At 42.2% G+C, this 20,908-nt stretch overlaps 1 protein-coding gene across 3 annotated transcripts in view; it reads left to right on the plus strand.

Moving 5' to 3' along the window:
- The window catches only part of LOC111955050 (collagen alpha-1(XIV) chain-like), a 97,749-nt gene that overhangs the window by 9,156 nt on the left and 67,685 nt on the right, over positions 1 to 20,908 (plus strand). For 2 of the 3 annotated variants that reach the window (XM_023975092.2, XM_070435989.1), the window contains exons 4-10: positions 3,022 to 3,162; positions 3,336 to 3,428; positions 18,418 to 18,570; positions 18,882 to 19,001; positions 19,271 to 19,435; positions 19,740 to 19,901; positions 20,506 to 20,793. In XM_023975092.2, the coding sequence (XP_023830860.1) occupies positions 3,022 to 3,162; positions 3,336 to 3,428; positions 18,418 to 18,570; positions 18,882 to 19,001; positions 19,271 to 19,435; positions 19,740 to 19,901; positions 20,506 to 20,793 (1,122 nt within the window). The remainder of the gene's footprint in view (positions 1 to 3,021; positions 3,163 to 3,335; positions 3,429 to 18,417; positions 18,571 to 18,881; positions 19,002 to 19,270; positions 19,436 to 19,739; positions 19,902 to 20,505; positions 20,794 to 20,908) is intronic. The other variant, XM_070435990.1, reaches the window with a different exon arrangement.

The following is a 20,908-nucleotide window of genomic DNA, read 5'->3' on the forward strand; positions in this document are numbered from 1 at the left end:
AGCACATTTCCCCACCAAGCTGGCTTCCTCTGGTGAACTTCTCTTCATGCCAGCTGCAGAATGGAGGATATTTCAACCTTTTCTTCCAGACCTGGGTTCAAATKGTATTTGTTTGTCTTTTTAAATGCTATGAGCTTTTGATCGAGCCTACCTGGAGTACGGGTGGCGAGGTTTGCCCTTTTGGGGCTATTCCATTGGTTCCTTTGCACCAGGCAAGCTCAATCTTGCGCAGCTGAAGTATTTTAGTATTTTAAAGAAAACAAATGCTKTTTGAAACCAGGTCTGATTTCCCTCTGCTCTCTTTCTCTCCACCCCTGCAGTTCAGTGTTTGTCATTGCTCAGAATGGCATTCCAATTGCGGAGTCAGTCAGAGTTTTTATATTACGTGTGGGTTGAAATGGGAGCTCCTGAGAGAGGCTAGTCAGTGAGCCTTTGTTCGTTGAAGAAGAGTTACTTTGACAGAGGGTGACACCCGCAGACATACACAAATCATCATGATTGGGGTGGAATTGAATGCAGCACTGGATTGTGGGTAGTAACTCTTACTCCCTTCTCCAACACTTAGGGCTCTATTTTAACAAACCCAATGCAATYGTAAATCTTAGCGCTGGCAGTAGCTCTATAGGTTTAGGGGTGTGTCAGAAATATTTTTGCTATTTTCACAACCAGAATTATAGGCGTAGTAGCTGGTAGTGSCACGAAAGGGGTAGGGTTTGATTAATACATAAATTGYAGGTGTGATGAGGGCTTGGCCACTTAATACTGCATGCAGTGACAAGTTCTATAGGTTATTGACAGTCTTTGCGTTGTTGTCAATTTGGCAGGGGGCACGAAATATTCTCATCCTAATCTATTGTGGATTGATATTACATTTATTAAATAGCATAGGCTACAGTAATGAGTAATTGACAGTCAACATTGTTGAAATTGGCTTCAACGAGCATAGGCCTAAATGTATTTATGCATCCCATAAATTGTTTTGTATGTGTGAGGCATGTTCTTAATAAGCAAGATATAGCCTAGGCCTACCCTTGATATGGTGTTATAGGACTGACTGAATAATTTGAATATGTTTGGCGGAGCACGTCTTTGGTAGCCAGACYAGAGGCGCTCTTTGGAAATGGGGATGAATACAAGCTGAATGGAGTCTCACTGCAGTTAGGCCTATGTGAATTGTGAATAATGCAAAAGCATGATGGCAAAAGCCTCACAAGTAGACCATTATTTTTTAGAAACCCTTAATCGATAGTCTCCTTGGCTAATGCATGGCCAGGATAAGAAATACAAATAAAAAGGGGATATCTGCTCACATTTTTGCTGCTCCCAAATATTATCTTTTAATACAGCTTTGGTGATTAAGATGTATTTCAAAGCGATCTCACGGGCCAAACCCTTAATCAATAGTCTNTCATGTTCATCTTCGTTCATTTATTAAAAGAAGATGGCTTATTTTCCTCATGCTGCGTTTTGGTCCGAATCTCTTCCACACGATCGTGACACTTGCTGAATGCATTGGGCAGGACAAAAAAAAAACAGCCTTCATTGAGCGGAGGGGAGGCAATGGTTGGATTTTAATCAAATCAAAGGAAATGAGGTTGAGGTTTAGGGACACAAAGAACACCTCTCTTGTTCCATGTGCATATTTGCGCATATGGGCTCTGTACATCACGGAAGAATAGGCTGCGCTTCCYCTGTCAAAATCCATGTCGTTACTGCTAAGACCAGCTTTTGGTTGGTCTTAAATATCCCCACCAGCGCTGCCTGAAATTMGCACTTTGGTGCACGTTTTTAAGGACACACTTCAGATATTGCCACCCCTCCCACCTCAGCGCAAGAGAGCTCATATAAGAAAGGTAAATTACCAATCCTGGCGCAAGTGTTTGAAAGTTGCKGAGCGCCGGTCCAAATTGCCAATGAGCGTGATTTTGACATTGCGCTGGCTTAACACCAGCCAAAATAGAGCCCTTACACTCCCATCTTCATCAGGTTTCAAAATGCACATTGACTTGACCGTTATAAGATACAGGGTAAGGTAAGTGTGACCACTGTGCGTTTCTGATGCATTATGTATCATGTATACGGAGTGTGCTGTATCAACACAGACATTTTGCTGAAAAATATAAAACAATCAGTGGTTTTCAAGTATGCTGTGGTACATTCGGAAGTATTGGTCAATAATGCCTATGAATGACCTATGATGGACACACCCCCCCACTACATCGTTTTTTGAATAATCTTTAAACAAGATCTGACAAGGTATGACACCCCCATTTCTACAACATGCCCACTCACTTCCATTTGCAACGTGTTGCCTTCAGGCCATGCAAAGCAGATGTACCATCATTGTAATAAAGGAGGAACTGTACGTGTCAGTGAAACCGTGAAATATGAGTGTTAAATGTCATGATAATTGTAATTCCGTAGTTCTGTTCTGATATGCAGAACAAGAATGATGAAACCTAAGGTCAATGCATAAATAGTACATTTGAGCTACTTAGCTACATTACCTTAAGTGCTTCAATGCTCTGCCAGTGTAAATTGATCTAAATGGATTTTGAATCAGTAGGCGACACAGTGAGTGCATTCTCCTGTTTTTTTTTTTTTACAAACAGCCCTGTTAAGTTGTTTTTGAAGAGAGAGACAGTTGAGTGAGTCCAACTGAGGTTCTTCATGTGCTGTGGGTACTGCTTAAAATAATTCAGGTGTGTTGGATCGCGGAGGCCTCTCTTTACTTGTCCTGCAGCAGCCATTTAGCCACTGACTAGTTCGTTTACTGCCAATATACCCCCGTAGCAGTAGTATCCTTCATTGCGACTAGCACGTCAACTCAACATCATTGTCATTCCTGACATTTCACCTGGAAAGGAGATTTCAAAAAAGTCTAATWYAAAWWWWAWWWWWMTAAACTATTTTTATTATGATAAACTAATTTTCAATAGAATGCATTTAATAAACAAATCAGAACACAAGTGAAACCAATTTCTAAGTTTGGTCTTGTTTGTTACTTTCTTCCAATTACAGATGCAGAGGAGACTGAACTAGAGGTGACAAAGAAGGAAGCCAAAGTGATCATAGACTTTGACCCCAGAAAGTTGTACACAGTCAAGGTCACTGRTGTGAAAGGTGCTCAGAAGAGCAAGCCACTTCAAGGAACATTTAAGAGTGAGAAGAGCCTTTTAACTTTTACAACTTATTCTATGATTTCATGAGGTTGTTTATCAAAGGAAATAGTTGATCTGTGTGATTGCCATTGTTCTAACATCTTTGACAAAATGTATTCTACAGTATAATGTGTCAATGGAAATGTGTTTGGTTTGTTTCTGCCCAACTTTCAGAGCCTGACAATGAGAARGTACAGCCCCAGAATGTACGACCCAAAAACCAGAAAGACACCAGTGTCACTGAGGAGAACAATGAGATATCTGAAGGTAAGGTCGAAGGTATGAGTGACCAACCTCTGAAATCTGGAAATTGCTGTGGCTGTCTTCAAATCGCAATTCAAAACCTGGATTTCAACCAGGATTTCAGCATATAGAAGATTCACTTGACGACACACAGGTAAGTTGGAGCTCCAGAGGCCTCTTGGTTGGTGCTGAGGCTATCCCTGGCGGTGGAGTGGACTGCTGTACATTTGTCATTGGGAGTGGATGCGACAATTAGAAAACATTGCCCTTGTGATATTTTTGTTTGAACTTTTCTGAAGAAGAAAGGCCTTGAATGTGATCCTCATTCCCACTCGCTCTTTGGAGAAACAACTGCAATGTGCTTCATTTCAAGTAGACTTTGAAGGAAAGTTCAGGGTTGGAAAATGGTCAATTAAAAATAAGCACTGGACATTTCAAAGCATTTTGGAGCAATGATCTACTTGTGAATGCTGTGTTGAGCAAAACCAAGGTAAACCTTAACTATTTTCCTTTTAAAATGAGCATGACGTTGTTATAAATCTGTCATGACAAATGATCGCCCAAGATCTAAAAGCAGGAATGACGGAAGTTTACCAACAGTCATCACGAACCACCAAACATGGTTGTAGATGTCTATACAATGTTCAGAGAAGATACAACAGTAGAATACACACATACATTACATCAAATAAATAGTGCATTAACCCTGATAGAAAGCTGTAGTGTCATAGGAGTCTACAGCTATGTCTCAGGGCTAATACTGAATAGGAGGATTCAGCCCCAACTGAAATAACCTTTACCCTTACAGATGTTATATATGCAATAGTTGCAGAGGTSTTTTAACACGCGTTCAAACAGGTAAAAGAGACGTAAGGGACTAAGTATTGATTCTTTGCAACGGATTGWTCTCAAAGTGTCTGAACATAAGAGTTGTCTGCAAGAAAACTATTTTCTGCCACATTATTGCAACTTGCCTGTATTCAGCGTTATTTTTAAAAAAAACTGGGATTTTGTAAGAGCTGTTGGTGGGCTGAAACAGGCTATTAGTGGGAGATTTAGGAGTTTGTTTTCAGACAAAGAGCGTAACAGTGTTTATAAAACTCCTGTGGTGTGTGTGTGTCTCATGGCGATTTGGACCTCGTCTGTGTTTCTGGCATAAAGAGCTATGATTTGGCCGAGGTGTCAAAAAGTATTTGAGGGAAGGCTTTGCAGTTATGGAATGTGGTGTAAGGATCCCTGTGGTGCTTTGAGATCTGCGATGGATCACCTGCCGTCTCTTAAAATGCCTATGGGTAAAAGACAGAAGGGGGAAACTAACTCAGATATAATGATGCTGCTTTGGTTTCTCCCTCACTCCATCTTCTTTCTCTCTTTTCCTCCTCTTTTCCTCTCAAGCTCTCATTTATTCCTCCTCGCTGTTTCTCTCCTTTTTCTCTTTCTCCCTCTGCACTCTCCCTCACTCTATCCATTGCATGTAGACAATTGACACAGACAGCTATCTCCTTGCCCACACTTGCAGAATACCGTTGCTATGTTATCGTGGGGCCCATTCAAGGATGTCTCCAGCCTTGGTAAGTAAACCCCCTGTAGCTCCCTGCCTGCTTGCCTACCTGCCTGGGTGTGCAGGGATGCCAGAMGGCATACAGGTGTGCCCAAGGCCTGGCAGACGCCTCAGTCCCACACAACCTAGCACTTAGCTCCACGTATATCCTCTCTGAACTGGTGCCAGGAAGGATATTGGACCCTGATATTGATGAATCTTCTGGGGCCAAACTTCTGGGGCCACATCCGGCGTGGCGGTGGTGTCATAAGGGACATATACAGGTGATTAAGGCCAGATGACTCATGCGTCACCATGGCAGCGCTTTTGTTGTGCAGGGGCCGGGGTTTGGGACCGAGACTCGGGGTTCATTGACACATTATGGAGCTGGAAAATTATTGGTGTCAGTCAGTTAAAGGATAAAATGGAGTAGTTTATGTATGACAAATTGATTTTCAGCCCCTTTTGGCTCAAGAGGAATAGACGGTTATGGGCTTGTGCTGTGTGGTATATTACAGTGCCATAACATTATCATAGGCATTACTTAACCTCTTAATTTCATTTCAGTTTGTGCTTCCCATGCCAGCTTTTAGGTATATTCTATATGTAGCAGCATAAGCAGTTACCAGTATATCTGAACCGATAACCGCAACCAGTACCAGACCATATCCTTTACCTTTTAGCTAGACTGCTTTCAGTTCCTGCTACCTGCTCAAGTTAGCATTAGCTTATCTGCCCTGTCGCGTTAGGGTCAAGGAAAATATTACGCCTCCTCAATGTCCCTTAACTASRAGGTGGTTGGGGAAGTGGTACAACCAGACAGTATTACGCTGCGATGACATGTCCCATTTGTTTAACTTTAATTATACGGTCATTTGTTAACACGAAGGCAATTGGACCYTATCCGGAGAGGCCGGCGAGATAATGAGATCACAGCTTGCTCCTGATGTCCCCCACTCATCAGMGTACCCTAACGAGCTGTAGTGTCGCCCCCAGGAACCACAGGTTATATTTTAAGCATGAAAGACTTTTAGTGGTCTCCGGTAGCCAGACAGGGCTGCTTAGAGGACAGAGAGGTTCTCTCTAGGCTTACGAATAACAGCTAAGAGATCTGGACAGAAGATGTAATGGTAGTGGTATCGTTTGAGGCAATGTTTAGTGAAGGAGGAGGTCGTTATCTTGCCTTTCTGTTGGTTAAGATGTAATTGAATATCTGTGCAATAGTGGATAAAAATGTGACAGTTTGCACTAATTCAGCACTAACAGGCATGGATTACTTTCCTAATTATCTTGGCTGTCTGGAAAACACAGTGTTTTCATAAGACATAAGAGCAACCCAAGGTAAAATAATATAGCTACAGTATCTCTGTAACCATGGGCACAGTCACAGACATGGTTTTGAAGGCTGAACAAGTACAACTGTTGGACTCCTCTGTTCGGTGTCAAAGGCACAGGATTCCATCAATGTTCATTTATAATTCCTTCTAATTAATTTGTTTGGTAACAGGCTGTACAGTACCTTTGATATCCAGCCATAATGCTGTCCATTTAAGACTTGCAGGAAAACTGTTATGAAGTGAAAATAATTTGATGGACAAATGGAGCATTGGAACTTTTATGCTGGACACTAAATCAAATCAAATGTATTTATATAGCCCTTCTTACATCAGCTGATATATCAAAGTGCTGTACAGAAACCCAGTCTAAAACCCCAAACAGCATCAATGCAGGTYTAGAAGCACGGTGGCTAGGAAAAACTCCCTAGAAAGGCCAAAACCTAGGAAGAAACCGAAAGAGGAACCAGGCTATGAGGGGTGGCCAGTCCTCTTCTGGCTGTGCCGGGTGGAGATTATAACAGAACATGGCCAAGATGTTCAAATGTTCATAGATGACCAGCATGGTCAAATAATAGTAATCACAGTGAACAGGTCAGGGTTCTATAGCCGCAGGCAGAACAGTTGAAACTGGAGCAGCAGCACAGCCAGGTGGATTGGGGACAACAAGGAGTCATCATGCCAGGTAGTCCTGAGGCATGGTCTAGGGCTTGCAGCGTCCTCAGAGAGAGAGAAAGAAAGAAAGAGTAGAGAGAGATTAGAGAGAGCATACATACTCCTAGGGACGGCATGAAGGGATACCAGTAAGCCAGTGACTCAGCCCCTGTAATAGGTTAGAGGCAGAGAATCCCAGTGGAGAGAGGGGAACCGGCCAGGCAGAGACAGCAAGGGCGGTTCGTTGCTCCAGTGCCTTTCCGTTCACCTTCACCTCCTGGGCCAGAACTACACTCAATCATAGGACCTACTGAAGAGATGAGTCTTCAATAAAGACTTGAAGGTTGAACCGATGCTGCGTCCTCTACATGGATAGGCAGACCATTCCATAAAAATGGAGCTCTATAGAGAAAGCCCTGCCTCCAGCTGTTTGCTTAGAAATTCTAGGGACATTAGGAGGCCCTGCGTCTTGTGACGTAGCGTATGTTAGGTATGTACGGCAGGACCAAATCGGAAGATAGGTAGGAGCAAAAGCCATGTATTGCTTTGTAGGTTAGCAGTAAAACCTTGAAATCAGCCCTTGCCTTAACAGGAAGCCAGTGTAGGGAGGCTAGCACTGGAGTAATATGATCACATTTTTTGGTTCTAGTCAAGATTCTAGCAGCCGTATTTAGCACTAACTGAAGTTTATTTAGTGCTTTATCCGGGTAGCCGGAAAGTAGAGCATTGCAGTAGTCTAACCTAGAAGTAACAAAAGCATGGATTCATTTTTCTGCATCTTTTATGGACAGACAATTTCTGATTTTTGCAATGTTACATAAATGGAAAAACGCTGTCCTTGAAACAGTCTTGATATGTTCGTCAAAAGAGAGATCAGGGTCCAGAGTGACGCCGAGGTCCTTCACAGTTTTATTTGAGACGACTGTACAACCATCAAGATTAATTGTCAGATTCAACAGAAGATATCTTTGTTTCTTGGGACCTAGAACAAGCATCTCTGTTTTGTCCGAGTTTAAAAGTAGAAAGTTTGCAGCCATCCACTTCCTTATGTCTGAAACACAGYCTTCCAGCGAGGGCAATTTTGGGGCTTCACCATGTTTCATTGAAATGTACAGCTGTGTGTCYTCCGCATAGCAGTGAAAGTTAACATTATGTTTTCGAATGACATCCCCAAGAGGTAAAATATATTGAAAACAATAGTGGTCCTAAAACAGAACCTTGAGGAACACCGAAATTTAGAGTTGATTTGTCAGAGGACAAACCATTCACAGAGACAAACTGATATCTTTCCGACAGATAAGATCTAAACCAGGCCAGAACTTGTCCGTGTAGACCAATTTGGGTTTCCAATCTCTCCTAAAGAATGTGGTGATCAATGGTATCAAAAGCAGCACTAAGGTCTAGGAGAATGAGGACAGATGCAGAGCCTCGGTCTGACGCCATTAAAAGGTAATTTACCACGATTCACAAGTGCTGTCTCAGTGTTATGATGGGGTCTAAAACCGGACTGAAGCATTTTGTATACATTGTTTGTCTTCAGGAAGGCAGTGAGTTGCTGCGCAACAGCTTTTTCAATTTGTTTTTGAGAGGAATGGGAGATTCGATATAGGCCGSTAGTTTTTTTTTATAGGTTATAGGAGTTCAAGGTTTGGCTTTTTCAAGAGAGGCGGGCCAAGCACAGGAGGGCCAAGCACAGGAAGCAGCTCTTTCAGTAGTTCAGTTGGAATAGGGTCCAGTATGCAGCTTGAAGGTTTAGAGGCCATGATTATTTTCATCAATGTGTCAAGAGATATAGTACTAAAACACTTGAGTGTCTCCTTTGATTCTAGGTCCCGGCAGAGCTGTGCAGACTCAGGACAACTGAGCTTTGGAGGAATACGCAGATTTAAAGAGGAGTCCGTAATTTGCTTTCTAATGATCATGATCTTTTCTTCAAAGAAGTTCATAAATGTATCACTGCTGAAGTGAAAGCCATCCTCTCTTGGGGAATGCTGCTTTTTAGTTAACTTTGTGACCGTATCAAAAATACATTTCGGATTGTTCTTATTTTCCTCAATTAAGTTGGAAAAATAGGATGATCAAGCAGCAGTGAGGGCTCTTCGATACTGCACGGTACTGTCTTTCCAAGCTAGTCGGAAGACTTCCAGTTTGGTGTAGCGCCATTTCCGTTCCAATTTTCTGGAAGCTTGCTTCAGAGCTCGGATATTTTCAGTATACCAGGGAGCTAGTTACTTATGACAAATGTTTTTTGTGGTGCAACTGCATCTAGGGTATTACGCAAGGTTAAATTGAGTTCCTCAGTTAGGTGGTTAACTGATTTTTGTACTCTGACGTCCTTGGGTAGGTGGAGGGAGTCTGGAAGGGCATCTAGGAATCTTTGAGTTGTCCGAGAATTTATAGCACGGCTTTTGTTGCTCCTTGGTTGGGGTCTGAGCAGATTATTTGTTGTGATTGCAAACGTAATAAAATGGTGGTCCGATAGTCCAGAATTATGAAGAAAAACATTAAGATCCACAACATATATTCCACGGGACAAAACTAGGTCCAGAGTATGACTTTGGCAGTGAGTAGGTCCGGAGACATGTTGGACAAAACCCACGATGATGGCTCCGAAATCCTTTTGGAGTGGGTCTGTGGACTTWTCCATGTGAATATTAAAGTCACCAAAAATGTGAATATTATCTGCCATGACCTCAATTCAGGGAACTCAGTGAGGAACGCTGTATATGGCCCAGGAGGCCTGTAAACAGTAGCTATAAAAAGTGATTGAGTAGGCTACATAGATTTCATGACTAGAAGCTCAAAAGACAAAAACTCAGCAGTTTTTTTTGTCAATTGAAATTTGCTATCATGAATGCTAGCAACACCTCCGCCTTTGCGGGATGCGCGGGGGATATGGTCACTAGTGTAACCAGGAGGGGAGGCCTCATTTAACACAGTAAATTCATCAGGCTTAAGCCATGTTTCAGTCAGGCCAATCACATCAAGATTATGATCAGTGATTAGTTCATTGACTATAACTGCCTTGGAAGTGAGGGATCTAACATTAAGTAGCCCTATTTTGAGATGTGAGGTATCACGATCTCTTTCAATAATGGCAGGAATGGAGGAGGTCTTTATTCTAGTGACATTGCTAAGGCGAAAACCGCCATGTTTAGTTTTGCCCAACCTAGGTCGAGGCACAGACAAGGTCTCAATTGGGAGAGCTGAGCTGAKTACACTGACTGTGCTAGTGGCAGACTCCACTAAGCTGGCAGGCTGGCCTGTACCCTATTTCATTGTGGAGCTAGGGGAGTTAGAGCCCTGTCTATGTTCGTAGATAAGATGAGAGCACCCCTKCAGCTAGGATGGGGTCCGTCACTTAAAACGAATCAAACAGTCAGAGGTCACCAAGCGCAACATTACTTCAGCGTGTAAATCAGCTAAAGATGCATCGGCATCGAGTAATTGTCTCAGGCCAGGCTTGGTCCTGTTTGTGGGTGAGTCCCAGAAAGAGGGCCAATTATCTACAAATTCTATCTTTTGGGAGGGGCAGAAAACAGTTTTCAACCAGCGATTGAGTTGTGAGACTCTGCTGTAGAGCTCATCACTCGCCCTAACTGGGAGGGGGCCAGAGACAATTACTCGATGCCGACGCATCTTTAGCTGATTTACACGCTGAAGCAATGTTGCGCTTGGTGACCTCTGACTGTTTCATCCTAACATCGTTGGTTCCGACGTGGATAWCAATATCCCGAATACTRTCTACACTCGCCAGTTTTAGCTTTAGCCAGCACCATCTTCAGATTAGCCTTAACGTTGGTAGCCCTGCCCACTGGTAAACAGTGTATGATCGCTGGATGATTCGTTTTAAGTCTAATACTGTGGGTAATGGAGTCGCCAATGACAAGGGTTTTCAATTTGTCAGAGCTAATGGTGGGAGACTTCGGTGTCTCAGACCCCGTAACGGGAGGAGTAGAGACCAGAGGCTCGGCCTCTGACTCCGACTCGCTGCTTAATGGGGAGAACCGGTTGAAAGCTTCTGTCGGCTGAATGAGTGACACCGGTTGAGCATTCCTACAGCATTTCCTTCCAGAAAGCATGAGAATGTTGCCTGGCTGCGGGGACCTTGCGAGGGGATTTATACTAKAATCTGTACTTACTGGTGGCACAGGCGCTGTTTCATCCTTTCCTACACTGAAATTACCCTTGCCTAACGATTGCGTCTGAAGCWGGGCTTGTAGCATAGCTATCATCGCCGTAAGGCYATCGTTCTCCTGTATATTATMAGTACAGCGATTGSAATTAGAAGGCATCATGTTAATGTTACTACTTAGCTTCGGCTGTTGGAGGTCCTGACGAACCATGTCCAGATAAAGTGTCCGGAGTAAAAAAGTTGAATGAAAAAAAGTTGAGTGAGGGGAAAACTAAAAATATACACGGTAATTAAAAAGTAAAAACCGTAAAGTTGTCAGATAGCAAAGTAAGGTTAGCAACAAAACGCATAGCAGCACGTAAACAAGTCTGCAAGTTGTGACCGGAAATGACACGTATGACAGCGATCAGTCAAAAAATTATGAGTGAGATAGGGATACTGCTCCCTATTGAGTGACAGGCATTGTGTCATTCATAGGATGGTGTTATAACAGGTTTTATAACAGTTTCATGGCAAAACAAAAAATACCTGGCTGGCTCGGTCAGTCAGCTTGTGGTGACAGGAACCCGTTTACTGTACATGGCTCTAGATCAGGGATGGGCAACTTTGATGGGGTTGGAGGCCACAAAAAATTCTGAACTCATCTTGAGGGGCCGCAGTGGCTCGTGGGGGGCTGCGTACCCACATCCATACCAACACATGCAGTCAGAGTCGGCCGTAGCCTTTTGAGGGCTCTAAACTAAATTTTGTCGGGCTATTTGAGTGACTGTCAGTGACTGACATAACAAGAGAAAAACTGCTGATGCACAACCAATTTTCAAAATTGCACCTCGTGTATTCTACTATTGATCCGCGGGCTTACAAAAGGGGAGCCGCGGGCCTCCAGTTGCCCATCCCCGCTCTAGCTGATGGATACATTGCAGACCACTGCAAACGTACAGCATTCATCATGTACAAAATCAGCAATAAATAAACAACTCAACGCAATTTAATTTCCCCATGCTACAAAACCATGATGAATCAACAAAGCATGCCTCATCGCAGATGGATGCACTGTTCATATAGCCAAATTGAAAGTGAGCAAAATAGGGCTGTAGCCTAGCCAGAGAGAGTCTGGGATTCCATTAATGCAAGTGCAGGCTTTACTGAGTTATGAAGCATGGAGCAAAAGCTCCATCAATGTAACTTGACATTGAAACAGAGTCATTTGGAGTGGATAGGAATGTGACAGGTGACGGATGCTCTCAGGCAGGTAGGCAGGCACCAGTTTAAAGGCACCTAGTTAACCCCCGCAATAGAGAAGATCCCACGTGATTACGTCCATATGGTCAGGAGGAATTGGCCTCTATTGACCAGCATCATTCATCATTCATTACACTTTCTGAGAGGTCTCACACACACACACTCGCACACACACACACACACACACATTCTCTCACTCTTAAACACACACACACACACACACAGTTCCTGTCACATCACCCAACTCTTCCAGTCTGTTGTTAATTGTTTCTAGCGACAGAAGTGCATTTGAATATTCACAGGATGCATCTGACTTACAGTAATTTCCCCCGGGTTCCCACGACAACGTCTGAACGTTGTCACATTATCTGTTCATTGTTTGTTCTCTGCCGGATGATGCTGACAGATGTTACTTGTTAATCTTCGCTCGATCGACAGCGTGGCCCTTTCTCCATATGTCGCATCGCCTCACAATCACAAAGCCAATACCCAGAGGTGAGGTTTTACCTGTTCCACTCTGCCCCAGTCGCTGTAGTCCCATCACTCACTGGGAGTGGGGCCGTATGGCCTCTCAGCTTAACATCTTCACAAATAGGCTTATGGTACGAGGAGGTATGGTGGAAAATATGCAGACAGAAGGCCATACATTCTGTAGACACATTTTGGATTTTATTGGACAAAACGCTTTAAACAAGGTGATTTTTCTGTCACAACAACCTTTATCAGGCAGATGATGAAGTAGATTTTAAGTTGATTCTTTTTAAAATTACCCATCGAAAGACATTAGCCTATACCTGCATTGTTTATAGAAATGCGTGAGGGAAAATCCACCTCGACCCCTTACGGAATAATGAATGCCATAGAGACCTTTCATAATCTAATATCATTGGACCACTATGAACCATACACCATCCCATCACTATTAATAAGGCACTGCCTGTATCTAAACCCTTACATATTTCAGCCACATATTCCAATATTCCATATATTAGTATAGAATTAAGAGACAACTAGCTTGGCTATATTGAGGCTTGTATTATTGCCTCTTGTCTGTGAGAWGCCTGTGGGAGGGAAGCATGGAGATTCCTCATGATGGTATGGTCTGCATGATTGAATTATTCTCCTGTATGGTGGAGCTCCTCGAAGACAGCTCCTGTGAATAATGTCAACCCTATGAGATGATTAGGGTTTGATTTGCTACTTGGGTATGGGGGGAGGGTTGGTGTTGAGCTCCACTGGCTGATCACATCTATTATTGTCAGAGGGAGCTACAGTAGTTTGTTTGGAGTCGTTGCAGTAGTTGTAGTTGCATATATTCATGGTATATGTGACAGGATTTTATATTCTTCTTATTTGATTATTTATAGGAATAAATATGTGTGTGCGTATGTGTGTGCACGTGTCACTTTTGTCATATGTAGCTTTCACTAATCCATCACTTTAACGCTGCAATTTGTTCATACTGTAGATGAATGAGCAGACCTTTGAGGATACCTGCCTAGTGGACACACACACGTGTGGAATCTGCAACTGGCTTCTGCACACAACTATTTTGCCCTTTCATGTCTTTGGAGAGGAATGTTAGGCCCTTAGCTTGAGGTTATGGTGTCTTCTCTCCTCTGTGTGTGTAAATTACACACGTTATAAATCTGGATGGGATGAGAGAAAGGTGCATGGACCAGCTTTGACATGGAGAAATGGGAACTCTTGGCTCTCTCTCCCCCTAGGCGTTACCGCAGTCGCCTTAACCCTGACCCCGCCTTGGCCTTGACTGTTGACACTGTGACCCGTCAGAGCCACAAGTGCCTGAGGTTCTCCACTAATAGCTATGTTCTAAAATAATCTCTCCCTCACCCCATTCTTACTATCCAACTCTCTACTTTTCAGTATCCTTCTCTCTCGCTCTCCCCCCTATCTATCCACCTGGCTATGTTTGTTGCCCTGCTATTAAAAGGCACTCAGACAATGCTCTTTCACTCAGTCCAAAATTGTTCCCTTCAATTGAATGTTCAGAAAACAGAATTCAATTGTGGGAGGTTATTTTATGAGGTTGACACACAAAGCACTTCATACTGTAAAGTTATTTGGCGTTTTCCTTTACTAAGGTCTATTATGCTGAGATATTGATTGGTTTTCTGGTATAATCTGGAAACTGAAATTGAAGGGTTGTACAGACTTGTAGGTAGACCACTCCGTTTCTGTCAATGGCTAATGTAATTACTCTAAAAAAATGCAGTTCCACTCTTGYTTTCGTAAAATGTTCCAGCCTGATAAGCAGTCTTTTTATCTGGGGGATAATATTTTTATAGAGTTATATTCTCTCTTTTRCAACGAAAAAAGTATGTACAACTGTTTAATTTGTGTATGTTTTGCATGGATTTGATAACTGAAACAACACCTTTTTGATTCTAACAATGTTTAAGTGATGATCTCTACATTGCCTTGATGTTCTGTACGTTCTCTCTCCCCAGAGATAATGAGCAAAACTTSCAGAAGATATCTGTTCACTGAACTCTGAGACTGAATCTGTGTACCACTGCAGCTYTGTGCATGGAATGCTCAACGAGAAAAGTGGCATATACAGRGCCTTCAGAAAGTATTCATACCACTTGACTTATTCCACAATTTGATGTGTTACAGCCTGAATTCAAAATCGATTAAATATATTTTTCTCACCCATCTACTAACAATACCCCATAATGACAAAGTGATTTTTTTCTCACATTTATTGAAAATGAAATACAGAAATGTCTCACTTACATAAGTATTCACACCCCTGAGTCAAAACTTTGTAGGATCACCTTTGGCAGCGTTTACAGCAGTGAGTCTTTCTGGGTAAGTCTCTAAAGCCTTGTTCAGGCCTTAATGCTCAAATCAGTTTTGTTTTTCAAATCCGTTTTGGACTACTGGCTATACAAACAGCAAGTTACAAGTGACCAAATCGGATTTGTGTGTGTTCAGACAGCAGTCATTTGCTGACAAGGCTATGCTACTTGTCATAGTAACGGGTGTGTGTACAGTGGTGTAAGTTGATTGGTGGTGGTGCTCATGCTTCCTGTCACTCAGAAGTTATGCAGCGGGGCTTCCTGAGTGGCACTGCATCGCACTGCTAGAGGCATTACTACAGACCTGGGTTCATTCCCGGGRTGTGCCACAACCGGCCGTGGCCGGCAGTCCCATAGGACGGTGCACAATTGTCCGGGTTAGGGGAGYGTTAGGCCGATGGGGCTTTACTTGGCTCATTGCGCTCTAGTGACTCCTTGTGGCGGGCCGAGTGCCTGTGGGCTGACCCCGGTCGCCAGTTGTACGGTGTTTCCTCCGACACATTGGTGCAGCTGGCTTCCGGGTTAAGCTGGCGGGTTTTAAGGTGCGCAGGTGTTCGGAGGATGCATGACWCAACCTTCGCCTCTCCTGAGCCTGTTGGGGAGTTGCAGCGATGAGACAAGATGGAAAATTGGGGAGAAAAGGCCACTTTTAAAGCCTCAAAAGGATAAGAGGATCCAACTTTCAAAACGAGTCCTAGCTAGTTAACTATTTAGCRTACTAGCACATTCACWAATTTGTTTGTAAAAAATMAACAAGCTCTTTAGCTACCACATGTTCTTGTCTAACTGTCAACACAGTAACCTAGCTAGCAAGCAACAAGCTATGCCAAATAACAATCTAAAAACCACTTGAGGGCAAATAATCAGATGGCCAGGAATCAGATTTGTACCTGACCTTCATGGGTGGTTTGAAATGTGTCCAGATTCCATGTGCTTTCTGGCTATTCAGACTGCAGGAAAAGTAACACATTCAAATTGGATATGCAAATAAATAGGATTTGAGTCACTTCAAACTGCCAATGTGAACACGGCATTAGAGCTTTCCACACCTGGATTGTGTAGCATTTGCCCATTYTTATTTCCCCAAATTGTCAAGCTCTGTCAAAATGGTTGTTGATCATTGCTAGACAACCACATTTAGGTCTTGCCATAGATTTTCAAGTAGATTTAAGTCAAAACAGTAACTCGGCCACTGGAACATTCATTGTCTTCTTGGTAAAAACTSGTGTATATTTGGCCATGTGTTTTAAGTTATTGACCTGCTGAAAGGTAAATTAATCTCCCAGTGTCTGGTGGAAAGCAGACTGAACCAGGTTTTCCTCTATGATTTTGCCTGTGCTTAGCTCCATTACGTTTATTTTTTATCCTGAAAAATATCCAGTCCTTAACGATTACAAGCATACCGATAACATGATGCAGCCTTCACTATACTTGAACTATGCAGAGTGGTACTCAGTAATGTGTTGTATTGGATTTACCCCATAACACTTTATATTCAGGACAAAAAGTCATTTTTGTCAGTATTACTTTAGTGCCTTGTTACAAACAGGATGCATGTTTTGGAATATTTTAATTCCGTATAAGTCTTCTTTCTTTTCACTGTCAATTAGGTTAGTTTTGTAGAGTAACTATACTGTTGTTGATCAATCCTTTTTTTCCCTATCACAGCCATCGTTTAACTAAATATTTTAAAGTCACCATTGGCCTCATGGTGAAATCAATGAGTGGTTTCCTTCATTTCCGGTAACTTAGTTAGGAATTACACCTGTATCTTTGTAGTGACTGGGTGTTATGATACACCATCCAAAGTGTGAATAATAACTTCACCATGCTCAAAGGGATATTCAATGTCAGCTTTTATTTATTTTTTACCCATCTACCAATAGGTGCCTTTCTTTGCYAGGCATTGGAAACCTCCCTGGTCTTTGTGGTTGAAATTCACTGCTCGACTGAGGGACCTTACAGATAATTGTATGTGTGGGGTACAGCGATGAGGTAGTCATTAAATTAAATCATGTTAAACACTATTATTGCACACAGATTGAGTCCGTGGAACTTATTATGTGACTTGTTAAGCACGTTTTTACTCCTGACCTTGTTTAGGCTTGACATAACAAAGGGGTTGAATACTTATTGACTCAAGACATTTAAGCTTTTCTTTTCTAATCAAATTTGTAAAAAAAAAAAAAAATATGAAAAACATAAATACACTTTGAAATTATGGGGTATTGTTTGTAGGCCAGTGACAAAATAAATCTAAATTTAATAAATTTTCAAATTCAGGCTGTAACAACAAAATGTGGAAAAAGTWAAGGGGTGTGAATACTTTCTGAAGGCACTATACCACCTACAGCTCATTCAGAATCTGACATCAATCATTGTACTCCACCATAAAGGGTTATGGAATGTTGGATCACTTTTACAGTATTTTGCTTTTAATCAATAAACTGCCGCCCTTTTCTTATTTGTGTCTTTGCTGGTCACACAATTTCACAATTTTCACACACACACCAATTGGTATAGGAGAAATATACTGTACAAAAAATATATAATCTTGATTCCGGGTATATTATTTATTGCGTAAGACTGAAAGTCTGACAGMTTTCTGAACTGTGAAAGTCAAGAGTTTTTTCCTGAACTTAAGAGACATAAGCATATTCAATGCAGGTTTGTGCATATCCTGCAGAAACCTTCTGAATCCACACAGGGAGTTCTGGGTCAATGCTTTTCCCTCACACTGAGTGTGTTGGATCAGGATAATAGCGCATTGCTGTCATGTCTGTTTGTGCTCTAATGACAGCCCTGTCTCTACTTTAATGGATTGGCACAGATTGTGAGAGGAGGCATAATGAGATATATTATTATGTGAAAGGCTATGTAGCATAGTGTTGAAATAAAATGTCACCTAATTAAGGCATATTTTCTTTCATTGACTGGGTGTATTCGTAAGCACCAGAATAATTTAGCATTAATTATACTCTAAATTGTCCTTCAGGGAATGTTTTGGGAAGATGGTTTGAACTGAATTAACAAATGCTTTGGACCTAAGCTGCACTTCAAATAATGAAAAACGAATTWAAAAAAAATCATGATAACATTTTAATTGTTTGATTCAGTTTACCTCTATTTGATAAGTTACTCTCTTCAGTGACCTTACTTCCCCTTTTATGCTACAGTAGTGGTGTGTTGTGCATTCTTGTGTTTTATCTAGGCTAATGTTTTAATGCTTTGTCATTAGRATGTTGGTATAAACATATTTGGTCTGTATTTCTTTCCTTTACAGAGCAGTTCATGTGTAAGACCCCGGCCATAGCGGATATTGTGATCCTGGTGGACGGATCATGGAGTATCGGACGGATAAACTTCCGTCTGGTCCGCATGTTCCTGGAGAATCTGGTTAGCGCCTTCCATGTGGAGTTTGACAAGACACGGATAGGTAAGGAAACAATCTGTCATCTATTTTACTGGTTTCTTTATCATCATCATCATCGGTGATGTTTGTTCCCTATCATTGTCATCATCATTATAATTATGAGAAAGCAGTATTGCTAAAGCGCTCATGATTAGATGGTGATAGCCAATTAGCCATATGGCCATGGCCATATCCTGTCTATTCCAGGTACTGTAGTACTGTAGTTTCTGTGTTGTGTTGCTGTGTTTCATCTGGGTAATAAATGATTATCGTCAGTACAATAATGGAGTGTGAAAGTGTGTTGAGAGAAGCTCATAGTGTTACCCTGTGCACAGGTCTGGCCCAGTACAGTGGTGACCCCAGGATTGAGTGGCACCTGAACACTTTCACCACCAAAGAAGCAGTCATCGACGCTGTGAAGAACKTGCCCTACAAAGGGGGGAACACACTGACGGGTACTAGAAAAGAATCCTTTCGTACTCTGTAATAGTACTGAACTCCACATAATACACATTACACACCCGGCACAAATTACATTCATTATGTTATTCTACCACATTGTATTAGATGTCCCGATAACATGATTCATCTGTTTTCCATGACATTTTGAGATTTAGACAGGTAACCCAATAATCTAACAAAGATGCTAATACTGTATGTGACACTCCTCAACAACCGCTGTGTATGCAGGAGTTAGACAGTATGCTGATCTTTTTCTCTCTAGGTCTTGCATTAACGTACATCCTGGAGAACAGTTATAAACCTGAGTCCGGATCCCGGGCCGGCGTTCCCAAAATTGGAATCCTGATCACAGATGGGAAGTCTCAAGACGATGTCAAACCCCCGGCTCAGAGTCTGAGAGAGGCGGGAATAGAGCTGTTTGCCATTGGTATGAGACAAAGCCTCATCTTAGTTCTCTCTAAATGCTCATATATTTCTGTAGTTAAAGGGATGCAGATGCACTTTTCTTGACAGATGGAGGACATRTTTTCACCTTTAACATTTATATTTAGGAAAACTGGTTTGAGTGTGAAGCCACGTGTTCTGACACCTGCTCAGTGTAGTGATATGTAATCTAGAGATGTCTCATTCTACTCAGCTTTCCCTCTCTTAATGTCGGTATCTCTCTCTCTCACYCGCTCTCTCTCTCCCCCTTTTCCTCCTTCACGCTCTCTACCTCTTTCTCTGCAAAGGTGTGAAGAACGCKGATGAGAAAGAGCTGAAGGCCATCGGCTCGCCTCCAGAGGAGACGCATGTCTACAACGTGGCCGACTTCAGCGCCATGAGCTCTATCGTGGAGCGTCTGACCAGGACCGTCTGCGACCGGGTCGAACAGCTCGACAAGGCCATCAAAGGTGAGTCCGATTCAAGTAGAGTAGTAGATTCAGAAAAGAGAATTGAGAAGGTTAAATCCAGACCTGGSTTCAAGTACATGTGTATTTCAGTATCTGGTATTTAAAATCTGTGGTTATGAGTATTTTCAAATGCACAACCCAAAACAAGTACTTCCATTTGAGACATTAATTGAATGGTTATTTGTAAAAACCAAATAGTCTACCAAATTGTATTTGACAGTATTTTCAAATACTTATTTCAAATACTATTTTCAAATACCCGGGTTAAATGCATGGGAGTGTATTTGAGTATTTTCAAATACTTTTCAGGTTTATTTCCAAATACATTAAAATATTCAACTACTTGTCTTTTCAACAAACATCTATCTGAATACCTACTTCGAATGTATGTGAAAGTAATTAAGATATTTGAAACAGTATTTGAACCCAGGTCTGGTTACATCACAGGTGAGCATTATAGACATTTAGTCATATAGTATCCCTTTTTACAAACAAACAGTGTTTGAAATGTGTCACTTCAGTCATTTTGGAAAAATCCACATGAAAGCAAACAAATCCATCCTCTCACCCTTTCTCTTTCTTCACCCACCCTACATCCTCTCAGGCGACAGAGGCCCAGAAGTCACCATGGCCTCTCCCAGAGACCTGGTGACCTCAGAGGTGACAGCCAGGAGTTTCCGGGTGTCGTGGACCCACGCCCCAGGGWCGGTGGAGAAGTATCGGGTGGTGTACTACCCTGCCAGCGGGGGCCAGCCCGAGGAGAAGATGGTGCAGGGCACAGTGGACACGGTGGTGCTCAACTACCTCCTCTCCCTGACTGAGTACCAGATGGCCGTGTTCGCCATCTACGCCAGCTCAGCTAGCGAGGCCCTCCGAGGCAGTGCCACCACATGTAAGTCTAGTTACAAAACTGAATCTCATCTGATTTAGTGAGGGATAGAAGTTGATGAAGGACAATGAAATCCCCCTTGGATATCTGTGAATACTAAGTACACAATTGACCTTAA

The sequence above is a fragment of the Salvelinus sp. IW2-2015 genome, linkage group LG30 (assembly GCF_002910315.2).
Source record: "Salvelinus sp. IW2-2015 linkage group LG30, ASM291031v2, whole genome shotgun sequence".
Taxonomy (NCBI): domain Eukaryota; kingdom Metazoa; phylum Chordata; class Actinopteri; order Salmoniformes; family Salmonidae; genus Salvelinus; species Salvelinus sp. IW2-2015.